A 12,944-nucleotide genomic window follows, 5' to 3' on the forward strand; every position below is an offset into this window, starting at 1 on the left:
CAATGAAGGATGTTTACGAATTTTATTTGAGATATTGCTGATGCTTTAATGTTCCTTTTTCTGGATATAAAGAACTCTTTTCTTTTTTCTTTTATGTTATCTATAACTTATTAGTGACTTAAAGCAGACTATGCTTTTATAAACAGAAATAAAATTTTTTTTCCTCCCTGCCTAACTCTTCCATCATTCAAAAACTTTTATTGTGTATTCTTATTTTCACAGCAATATAAATATTAGCACAGGTTCAATAAGAGTCTGTCCCCTAGGTGGAAACAAACATTGCTTATGCAACTGAGGCTTTGACTAGAATGCCATATTTGAAAGCAGTGCTCATTTAATTAAATATAACCAGACAGTTTTAAGGAGCTATGGCTGACGTCATGAAGCCAGTGCTCACAGTTCTCTGAGGAAAACTATACTGGTACCTGGCCTGGGGTTCCCAGCCTCACAGGTGAGATAAGCAAGATCACTTCCAGGCCCAGAAACTCTGGGATATGTTTGAGAACCTCAAGAATTCACCAGAATCTACAGGTACTACCTGTGAAACCTGATAGTGAATTCTTGACTTTGCTTCCTTGGCTTCAAGAGGTTTTTATAAAACTGAAATCCAGGGGCACCTGGGAGATACAGTTGGTTAAGCATCCAACTCTTGGTTTCTGCTCAGTCTGCGATCTCAGGGTCATGAGATCAAACCCCAAGTAGGCTACTTTCTCAGTGTAGAGTCTGATTGGGTTTCTCTCAAGGAGGGAAGAGAACTGTCTCTCTTTCTCAAATAAATCTTTCAAAAAATGTGAAATCCAAAATAAACTACTGAGTATACAACAAAATACAGGCTTTTGCAGAGCAAAGGAAACCATCAACAAAACAAAAAGGCAACCTACTAAATGGGAGAAGATATTTCCAAATCATTTATCTGATAGGGGATTAATATTCCAAATACATAACAAACTTATACAGTTCCATACCAAAATAACAATCTGATTAAAAAATGAGCAGAGGACCTGAAGAGATATTTTTCCAGAGAAGACACGGATGGCCAAGAGACACATGAAACAATGCTCAACATGATTAATCATCAGAGAAATGAAAATCAAAACCACAATGAGATAATCACCTTGCACCAGTGAAAATGACTAGTATTAAAAAGACAAGAAACAGGGGCTCCTGGGTGGCTCAGCGGGTTAAGCCTCTGCCTTCGGCTCAGGTCATGATCCCAGGGTCCTGGGATCAAGCCCCACGTCAGGCTCAGGGAGCCTGCTTCTCCCTCTCCATCTGCCTGCCTCTCTGCCTACTTCTGCCTACTTGTGATTTCTCTCTGTCAAATAAATAAATAAATAATTTTAAAAAAAAAAGACAAGAAACAACACGTGTTGGCAAGAATGTGGAAAAAAAGGAACATCATGCACTTTTTGTGGGAATGTAAACAGGTGTAACCACTGTAAAACAGCAGAGATGTTCCTCAAAAAATTAAAAATAGAAATACCATATGATACAGTAATTCCACTACTGGGTATCTACCCAAAGAAAACAAAAAAAATAATAATAATTTGAAGAGATAGATGTACGCTTTTGTTTCTATAGCATAATTTATAATAGCCAAAATAAGGAAGCAACACAAGTATCTATCAACAGATGAATGAAGATGAGGCGTGCATGCACACACATATACAATGGACTATTTCTCTATCATAAAAAAATAATGAAATCTTGCTATCTGTGACAACACAGATGAGCCTAGAGGGTATTATGCTAAATGAAGTAAGTCAAAGACACATACCATATGATTTCACTTATATGTGGAATCTAAAAAACAAAACCAATAAAAAAAAACAGACTATTAAATACAAAGAACAAGTTGATGGTTGCCAAATTGATGATGGGGGAAGGGATGGGGAAAAAAATGAAAGAAATTAAGAGGTACAAACTCCCACTTACAAAATAAATAAGTCACAGAGGTGATAAGTACAGCACAGGGAATACAGCCAGTAACTAACACTGTACAGCAACAGAGGACGTCTGCACTTGTCATGATGAGCACTGAGTAATATACAGAACTGTCAAATCACTATATAATGTACACCTGAAACAGAACATGGCATGTTATGTTTGAAACATAACATGGCATGTTATAACACTGCATGTCAACTGTACTTTAATAATAATTTTTTCTTCAAGTCCAATCTAAGATTCCTTATAAAAATATTCAGCAAGGGGCGCGTGGATGGCTCAGTAGGTTAAGCCTCTCTCTGCCTTTTGCTCAGGTCATGATCCCAGGGTCCTGGGATCGAGCCCCACTTCGGGCTCTCTGCTTGGCGAGGAGACTGCTTCCTCCCCCTCCCACTCTCTCTCTCTCTGCCTGCCTCTCTGCCTACTTGTGATCTCTCTCTGACAAATAAATAAATAAAATCTTTTAAAAAAAAATCTTAAAAAAAAAAAGGTTCAGCAAGGCCAACTCACAAGGCCTATACCTACAGAAATAATCAGGTCAAATATAATGATATCAACTTCACAATGACTTTTATTCTACCTTTGAGGGACTAAATGTGCCCCCCAAAATTGCTCTTGAAACCCTACTCCCACTATGTGAAGGTATCAGGAGGTGAGGCCTTTGGGGAGTTATTAGCCCTTCTTACATGAGGTCATGAGTGTAGGGGGGGATGGGGTGAGGGACCATGAGGGTGAAGTCCACATGAATGGGATTAGGTACCCTTTCAAGAGCCAAGAGCTTATTTCCTCTCTCCCTATCTATCCTGTGAGGATTCAGAGAGAGGTCAGCAGTCTGCAACCCAGAGAGGATCCTCACCAGAAACCATCCATGCTGGCGCCTTTGATCTTGGGACTTCAAGGCTCCGTAACTGTGAGAGATAAATTTCTGTTGTTTATAAGCCATCCAGTCTATAATATTTTTGTTATAGCAAAAAGCTATAAGCCTTAACTGACTAAAACATATCCCTAATAGTGAAAAATTTTGTTTTAAACAGAAGAACTGACCATGCGCTCACGCTGTTCATTACTTATCCACTGATTTGGCTTGACCAAACTTTAGTCAAGCTTTTCTTCTTTCCCACAAGCTCCTAAACTTTGGCTTGCCCTAAGGTTAAGCAGGGAGTGCAGGACTTCCTCCTTAACAGGGCATTCCAAGTATCAGCTGACCATAGGGGGAAAACAAATCCAGTTAAGCTATCCTGATCATGTAATCTGCTTACCTAGCCTACCCTCCTCACTCACTCCCATACAAAGTTCCTGTTGGTCCTGGTTAACCTTCTCTATAAAAGGTTTTTTGTGTGTTTGATTTTGAGACACTTGCAGATCTTTCAGTCAGAGCATTCTCCTTTTTTAATAATTATTTTGAAAAGTCTCCCCTTACCTAAATCCAGACTGGTTTTTATTTAACAGTATTATGACAAACCACCAATTTGCAAACTCCAAAACAACAATGGCATTTATTTTCCTCTATTAAAAATGACTGGTATCATTTCCAAAACTTAAAGGCCAACGTAAAATTAGGTGCATACAAAAAGCACTACATGTGAAATTACTGTCCAAAGTACCAGCACCCTAACCTTAAATTATTCATTCACCTTTCTACTTTATAAAAATGAAGAGTTTGGGTCAGGTAATTGCTAATACCCCTTCTATCCTATTAATCTAATAGGAATTTGGTAAAAATGTTCAACTGAGACAGGGCTCTATGTAAGTCAATACACAGAAATAGGGTGGTGGTGAACTGAGCACTTTTCCAGCAGAAAAACAAGAACTTAGATTTTTTTCATATCTATTTCTACAACTTCAAAAAGAGATTTCAGAAATAATTTCTGAAGATAAAGATCCCAATGATCAAACCCATACTCATTGTAAGTACTTCACATAGCCACACAATGGAATATTATTCAGTCATAAAAAGGAAGTACTGATATGTGCTAGAAACATAAATGAACCTTGAAAACATTATGCTAAGTGAAAGCCATACTCAAAAGGCCACGTATTGTATGATTTCATTTATATGAAATGTTCAGAACAGGCAAATCTATAGAGACAGAAAAGTAGATTAGTCATTACCAACCGCTGGGGGAAGAGGAAATGGAAAGTGACTACTAGGGATACAGAGTTTCTTTTTGGGGTGATGAAATGTACTTGAATTAGACAGTGGTGATGGCTGTACATCCCTGTGAATATACTAAAACCACTGAAGTGGCACTTTTAAACAGAGAACTTTATGGTATGTGAATTATATCTTTAAAAAAAAAACTGGGTTAAAAAAATACTTGCACATGTTAATTGTATTAACAATGCAATAGTTATATCCTAAAATCAGAAAACACATTACAAAATCCACATTTCGGGACGCCTGGGTGGCTCAGTTGGTTGAGCAGCTGCCTTCGGCTCAGGTCATGATCCCAGAGTCCTGGGATCGAGTCCCACATCTGGCTCCTTGCTCGGCGGGGAGCCTGCTTCTCCCTCTGCCTCTGCCTGCCATTCTGTCTGCCTGTGCTCGCTCTCTCTCCCTCTCTCTGACAAATAAATAAAATCTTTAAAAAAAAAAAATCCACATTTCAAATTCAATCTCAGACATAAACACACTGATTTACTTCTGATTAGTTTTCTCTATCTAATCTGTGATAAGAAAAAAATTATAGTAGCTACAAATTTAAATTATGTCTAATAATTTGAGATAAAACACAAAATGAAGCCCTAGACTGCATAAATGTCATAAAAACTCACATCTTTTAATATCATGTTAAGTGTAAAATTTAGAATACTTAATATATGCAAAGCTCTGGTTCATGGTGGTCTATGAAGAGGAAAAAAAATCTATTCTTGAAACACTTTATATCTAACAAAGAGTTGTTGTCTTCACTGGCATTAATCAAGAAACTTACAAATAGAGACCATATAACAGTGTAGCTAAGAATTCATGTTAATGAAGTTCATATGTAGCTTTCTCAGACTTGCAAAATACATCATCTTTAAATTGGATATATGGATACAATTAAATTACATCTAGCCAATAATGAGAAAGACTCCTATACCCATATCCTTGATATGGGTATCACTTAATGTGATTTTGGTCTAAGAGTAATAAAGTAATGACTAACCAAGGCCATCAGAGAAAAAGGCTTTGTGGCCAAACATACATAATTTGATAAAGGTAACTTTTCCAATATCTGAATGACTACTTCCTTGAAAAACAGGATCACTGTCAATCATATTCACCTCTGCATTTTTATTTTTACTGAGAATGTAATCAACAACTTTAGTCCTAATGTCAATTTATAACTTAAAAATTCACTTAATAAATTTTTTGCCTAAAAATATGATTTCACTTTGCATCCCCAATCTCCTGGCCCTTCCACACAAGGTATCACAGAAATAAAAATTAGCAGTTATGGGGCACCTAGGTGGCTCAGTCACTTCAACATCTGCCTTCAGGTCAGGTCATGCATGATGCCAGGGTCCTGGAACCAAACCCCATGTCAGGCTCCCTACTCAGCAGGGAGTCTGCTTCTCCCTCTCCTTATGTTCCTCCACCACCCCCCACTTGTGCACATGTGCACTCACACTCTTGCGCACTCTCTCACTTGCTCAAATAAATAAATAAAATCTTTTAAAAAATTAGCAAGTTACCTTGCTAAAAAGGATCATAGCACTGAAGTACCAGTAATCTTCACCATATAGAGCCCAGACACATTTTAATATTTTCCTGTCTCACATGTAAATGTCGTTGAACTGTTTGTGAGGATAGTCACTGCCACAAATAACACAAGTCTAAGAAACCAAGCATGTGCTAGTAATATCAAATAACACTATTTTCCTTGTATTTATGACAAATTATTTTTTAAATTAGTAATTTCAAGGGCAAATATCCCATTCTTAGGTTGCCTGGTCTGCGTATTTGACTGTATTTCAAAGTTATTCACATGATGGTTTTCTATTCATTAAGATGAGGCTCATTTTACAGGACATACATAAACTCTCACACAAAGAGTTAAACATGTAATGCAAGAACTCAGTATAGCATTTACCCATCCTGCAGGGAGAAGTCTACCAACTGAATAATTTTAAATAATACAATAAAAAATTTCTCAGTTAAACAATGTTTTGATAAAATTATTTTGCCCATGCTTAACTCTTAAATAAGTAAATAAGTATCACAATCAACTCTACTATTTATCCTCTAGCTTATTTATAATAATCACCTAAAAGTGTTAAAGCTGCAATCTTTTAAAATAAATTTAATATAGTAGCCATTTTAGTTATATAAAATAAAACAGAAAATATCAGAAGTGGGGTGCCTATCTGGCTCAGATGATGGAGCATGTGACTCTTGATCTTGGGGTTCTGAGTTTGCTTTATTAACAAATAATGTATTAGTTGTTTCAGGGGTACAGGTCATTCATCAGTCCTACACAACTCACAGTGCTCACCATAGCCCATACCCTCCCCACTGTCCATCACCCAGCCACCCCATCCATCCCACCACCCTCCACTCCAGCAATCCTCTGTTGGTTTCCTAAGATTAAGAGTCTCTTATGGTTTGTCTCCAACTCTGGTTTAATCTTATTTCATTTCCCTCCCTTCCCCTAAGATCCTCTGTCTTGTTTCTCAAATTCCTCATGTCATGGAGATCATATGATAATTGTCTTTCTCTGACTGACTTACTTTGCTTAGGATAATATCCTCTAGTTCCCTCCACATGACTGCAAATGACAAGATTTCAGGTTTTTGATGGCTGCATAATATTCCTGTGTGTGTGTGTGTGTGTGTGTGTGTGTGTGTGCACACACACACACCACGTCTTCTTTATCCATTCATCTGTTGATGGACACCTAGGCTCTTTCCACAGTCTGGCTACTGAGGACATTGTTGCTATAAATATTGGGGTACACATGCCCCTCTGGATCACTACATCTGTATCTTTGGGGTAAATACCAATTAGCGCAGTTGCTAGCTCATAGGGTAGCTCTATTTTTAACTTTTTTTTTTTTTTTAACTTTCTGAGGAACCTCTATACTGTTTTCCAGAGTGGCTGCACCAGCTTACATTCCCACCAACACTGTAGGAGGGTTCTGAGGTCCTGAGTTTGAGCCCACACTGGGGGTAAAGATTACTTTAAAAAAATAAATGAAAACTTTGGGGGAAAAAAATACATATATATATATATAAAGTGAAAGCATCTCATGGAACTTCTGTTTTGAGGAAGAGTCAAAAAAAAAAGTTCAAAAACCACTGACCTAAAACTATTGACTCCCTATAGCAGTGCCTGACACTTAAATGTTTTATTAATCTTTCCTGAGCACTAATATTTCTTTTAACTTAGCCACCTAAATATTAGTAACCATTTATTCAAAGTCTACTACTGACTATGCACTATACTCTCCCTTTGCAAATATTATCTCAACAGTTCTCATAAAAATCTAGTAAGGTATCATCCCTATTTAACAGAAGAGGAAACTAAAGCTTAGTTATTTATCCAAGGTTGCATGAAGTAGTACTTGGTTTATCAACAAAGCCCATACCTTCCTGCTATAGTGCCCCACTTTACAGTCTTCTTTGAATATAAACTTGCAATAAAACTTCCAAGATGAGATTGAATATTCAAGAATATTTACCCATGACCTAAAAAGGTTACTATTTTACTTATTTTTCTGATATGTTTAAATTTTAAGCTCACATAAAATATTCTCACTTTATATACCCTCCATACAATCTTCTTTGATAGTCAAAAAAGACAGTCATTTCTGATAAAGCAATGTAACTGTATGGAAGAATACTTCAGTTCAGCAAATGGACAAACCTCCAATTAAAGCAAAATAAAAGACTCTGAGAAACCAAACTATGGGAAATCTCTGTTAAGCCTCATGATTAACAATGAACTGAAACCTTACACATAACTAATCAGATTATTCCCTAGCTCGATGAGCAAACCTAAAACCAAATAAGTAGGAAAGTATCAAATTCAACTACATGAAATTATCATTAAATATCATCACACTAATCAACCTCATGCTCAAAGGGTCATCCAATCCAGTTCTCTCCAAGTGTGTTGCCTGCATCAAAGGTGCAGCCGAATGTTAAAAGGATTTATGGAAAAAAAATATCAAGTTTGGGGGGCACCTAGGGTGGCTCAGTCAGTTAAGCATCTGCCTTCAGCTCAGGTCATGATCTCAGGGTCCTGGGATTGAGTCCCACATGGGGCTCCCTGCTCATTTGGGAGCCTGTTTCTCTCTCTTCCTCTGCCCTTTGTCTGGTTGTGTGCTCTCTCGCTCTCTCTCTCTCTCTCTCTCTCAAATAAATAAATAAACAAAACTTAAAAAAAAAAATCAAGTTTGGGAAACAGTGGGTTAAACAAAATTAAAATTGGTCTCTCTACTTCACATTCTCTCAGAGCCCTTAACATGTTAATGTAAATTAAGGATCTCCAAAAGAAGGATTCATCATCCTCATGCAAATAAGGTGTACAGAGATTAAATGACTTAACCAAGGTTAAAACACAGACAGTTAACGACAAACTTGGAGCCAGAATCTAATTTTCCTGATGCCCACTCCAAAATTCATTCTACCTCCTTGAGATTTTACATTTGATATTAAAGAAAAAGCTTTCCCAAGGACCACTTCTACAAAAGATAAGATGGAAAACACGGTGGCTTGTCTGTACAGTATTTTTCACCATCCCACCAAAACTAATATACTTTTTAAAAAACTAAGTAGCAGAAAATGTTTATGAAACAACAAAGCCTCCTCAAGCTGAGACAAAGTATCTGCAGATCATATGCACAATGGTATTCCAAAATTTATATTCTTATAAAAATATTCCCTCTAGAAAAATCAGAGATATAAACTTTTCTAATCAATACCTAGATGAAACTAAAAGAATAGTAAGGAAGACAACCCAGATTGTTAGATCTATTAGAACAGAGACATGTCTATTTCCCTCACCACTATAATATCAGAACCTGATACCCAGTAGGTATTCCAAACATATTTGCTAAAAGAATGAACACTTGGGGCGCCTGGGTGGCTCAGTGGGTTAAAAGAACAAACAATAAATCCTTACCATTAATAAATTCCTACTAATAAATCCCTAATATTCCTCTACCATTAATTAGTTATAGGAGCTTAATCAAATCATAATCTTTCTGAATCTGAGTAACCCCCCTTGCCAATGAAGCTGTTAGACCAAAATGATCAGGATCTCTTCTACTTGTAACAATTTGTAAATTTTATACAAATTAAATCTCAAATTCCTACCATTTGAGGGTATGTCCACAATACAAAATTATAACAAAAGTAATGTTAGCAAATCATTGATATTGATCATTTCATTTAATGTGCCCATTACACATGTAAATCAGATCAGTACTACTACCTACATTTTAGAGGTAAGGTACTGAAGCCCAGAGAAAATGACTAGACTGGAATCACAGTCATTAAGTAGAGAAGCACAGACTTTGAACCCAAGATTTTAGTGTCGAAATCCCCAAATCTTTCCATTACACTTTGTCTTCCCATGGTAGGGATAGGGATGCCCAGATGATGACAGCAAGTAATTCTTTGGCTTTCAGATGTTGATTTAACAGCACTACAGCACAAAAGGTCTCTCAAACTCTCATAATCCCACCATCCCAATGTTAAATTTTCAATGTTAATACCCATTCTGTGAAAAAATAATTATTTTAATGCAACAAATTAATCACATTTTTCTTAGACTCCAAGGTTAACTAATGCCACCATTATTAACAGAGAATGACAGAAGAATGAAAAGAATCTACAGTATGAATAAAAATCTTTCACATCAAAATACCTTTTTAGTTCAAACACTATGTACTCACATTTAAGTAATGTTAAATTCAAAGACCATCTTATATCATTAGATGCTACATTTAAAACAAGAGGTCCACTTATGTAAACTTTGATACCAGAAATGAGGCTGTTTAAACCATTAACTCTTTTAGGTCTTGTTACGTAACACCATACTTCAAATTAATACTCCAAGTGCAACTTTTCTAAACTCCAGGAAGGAACAAACCCAACTCTAGGCTCAAATTTGGTGTTAAAATAAACAAATGGCATTTATATCACACTCTTACCCTCAGAGAAATACAACTGGGCAACCAGAAGTATCCCAGGTTATGGACTTATACCTCCCCAAGACTTTAACCAATCAGCTGACTCTCACATTTAATTCTACTAATTTCCTGTCCTAAAAAATGTACATATCCTTATATCAAATATGATTCTCACAGTTATAGCAAAATCCCTTTCAACGAAGAGTATACTATAATGAAATAAACATACACTTATTAAACCTCTCAAAGACACAACACTGCATTAAATTCTCTGCCAAGAAAATTAAGTAAGCACTATCTTTAAAGGGTTACATATGAAAATGGTTTGGAATATGCTTAGAGTGAGTCATAATTATTAAGTATAAGTAGATATAACATGCTAACAATAATCCTGCAGAAGAGTAAAATAAAATTCCTCCTCCTCCAAAAAAAAAAAAAAAAAGTCAATTGCATTCGTCCAAAATAAATATACACACACAGAAATGGCAACACTGGGCTCATTTGTGCAAGATCCTGAGTTACCATCGTGCCCTGTAAACTTCACCAAGTTCTGGAGGCTTACCAAAAGTTTAGCTTGTTAAATTAAGAGTTAAAAATCTCCATCGACTCAAAAGGTCTTCTACCTGAAAAGAATTTACCACGAACACAAATGAGAATTTTAACCAAACCACAGCCAGAGCTAATAGCATCGATCCGTACTTATAATTCCTCTGCTGGTAAAATGCTCAAGAGCACAAGACTCATCAGCAGTTCAACACTGGTAAGTTTGAGAAGAGCTGTTGAAATCTTGCGGGCCAATCAAAAAATCCCAGTGAACTGTCACAAAATAAAAGTCACAGCGTATGTGACAGCTTTACAGGCCAATTCAAAAAACCACAGGGCCATCGAATGTAGGCGATTCTCTGAGCAAGTTATCTAGGCTAGCCCATGTTATTTACCAAAGTGCAAGCTGTCCCCAGGGGAGCGCAGCAAATGATAACTTGGGTCTCAGGACAGGCGCCTCTTCCCACAAGGATGACTTTCCTATTAGTGCCAACTCTACACTTGCATGCTCCGAAAATAGGGGCAAGTCCCGAATACCAGGGGTTACAACGGCAACGTTGTCTATGATGGGCTGAGGCTCAGAAGAATCCCAATGCTGAAACGCTCGGACCTATAACCCCGAAGTCACTTTCCAACTGTGCCCTCACCCAGGATCATTCTATCCCCAAAGGAAGCCAATCATTAGTAGTAACGAGGCCTGGGAAAACAGTAAGAAGGCTCGAAAAGTTCACGTACGAGACACGGAAAAGGTGGGGGCTTCGAGAGGGGAGACCAACGGTAAGGCATCTTGGGCTCAAACATTTTAAAAGCCAAAATGCATACAAAGACCCTTCTCCCGGAGGACTCCGGGCAGAAAGAGACGCACAGCCCCTCAGTCACTGCGACAGAACGGGGCTCCAGGGGTTCACCCAGACCAGCAGCCCGGACTGAGGCTCCGATTTGTCCAGGGAAGGTCCGGAACCCTGGGAAGGGGTCTGCACGGTGGCCGGGCGGAGCGCACAGCCCCTTCTCCCGGGCCCCTTTCTCTCTCCTTCCCCACGACCAGGCCTCTCCTGGCTCCTCTTCCCCTTCTCCTCCCTCCCTCCCCCTTCCCCCAGTCACACACAAAACAAGGCCACCTCCCCCCCCCCCAAATCCCACCAACTTTCGCGTTCCCCCGTTCCCACCTCTCAGGAGCGCACAGAAACTGCAGGCCAGGAGGCTCCTCAGGACGGCCCCCATCTTCCCTTCTCGCGTTCTCTTCTCTCACCGGCGAGGGGCGGCCAGAAGAGGGGGAGGCGAGGAGCCGGAGCGGCCGCCGCAGCGGCAGGTCTGCACGCTCATGCTTCCCAGCTTTCCAGAGAGAGAAGAAAGAAAGGGGCACGTCAGGGCTCCGCGCGCGCCGTCGCCGCCGCCGCCCTCTCTACCGCGCCGCTCTGCCGGGGGCTCGCGCGACGCCAGCGTCTGCTTCCATGCCGCCGCCTCCTCCCCCGGCGCCCCGCTTCCCCCGCGCAGCTCCTCATTCAGCCTCTTCCTCTCACGCAGCGGCGCAGGGATACCGCGGGCCCGCCGCCGCCGCCGCCGCCGCCACGGGTCGCCGCGAAGGTCTCCCTGCGCGCGGGCGAGCCCCTCCCTCGGCGCCGCCTCCCGTTCAGCCACGAAAGAAAGTGGGGGGCCGCACGCGCGGCCTCCGCGTGGAGACCCCGGGAGATCCGCCAGACAAGCGGAGCAGAGCTGGAAGCAAAAGGCCTCCCGCCGGCGCATTCCTATGGGATTCTTTCCTGGGCCGGCCGCGGCGGCCCTCCCCGCGGAGGGCGTGAAGCGACGTCGAACAACATCGGCCCGGCCTGGTCGGGACTACTTTCTGCGGCTCGGCCGGGCCGCCGCCTGCTCCGCTCTTTGTGCGGTCGCTGCCGGCCGAGCCAGGTGGAGGTCCGGGCGCCCGCTGACGGACACCTGGGCCGGGGCTGTGGGAGGCGGCGGGCCGCCGGCGGGGCTGCGGGCGGTGCTCGCGGAGCCGCGCGGGTCGTGACGCGGGGCCGTGAGCTCAATCTTCGGGCTTGGGGACGGGCTTCAGCTTTTTTCCTTTAGGGAAAATAAAGACGAATGCTGCTAACACCAGCTGTAAACGTGATACAGCGAAAGGATGTTCAAACGCCAACTCAAAGCGGAGATTTGTCTTTCTCTCCTGGCTTTGCAAAATTACAGACTGTCCCCAGCATTAGTCCAACAGGGACTACCGATTTCTTATACCGGCCGGTGAAATGCCGAGATAAATGTGTCAGCGCCTAAGACAGAGCAAAGGGACAATTGGTAAGGACTATGTTTGGGATTTTACAAGTTGCGATTATTGCT

The 12,944-nt window shown here is 40.4% G+C and overlaps 1 protein-coding gene across 2 annotated transcripts in view; it reads right to left on the reverse strand.

The window, feature by feature from the left end:
• Positions 1-12,160, reverse strand: part of LRP6 (LDL receptor related protein 6) — a 173,166-nt gene extending 161,006 nt beyond the window's left edge. For both annotated transcript variants that reach the window (XM_032347330.1, XM_032347331.1), the window contains exon 1: positions 11,777-12,160. In XM_032347330.1, coding sequence (XP_032203221.1) covers positions 11,777-11,831 — 55 coding nt within the window. In that variant the 5' untranslated portion in view covers positions 11,832-12,160. The remainder of the gene's footprint in view (positions 1-11,776) is intronic.
• Between the last annotated feature and the right edge of the window lie 784 nt (positions 12,161-12,944).

This window comes from Mustela erminea, chromosome 6 (genome assembly GCF_009829155.1).
Source record: "Mustela erminea isolate mMusErm1 chromosome 6, mMusErm1.Pri, whole genome shotgun sequence".
Lineage (NCBI taxonomy): Eukaryota > Metazoa > Chordata > Mammalia > Carnivora > Mustelidae > Mustela > Mustela erminea.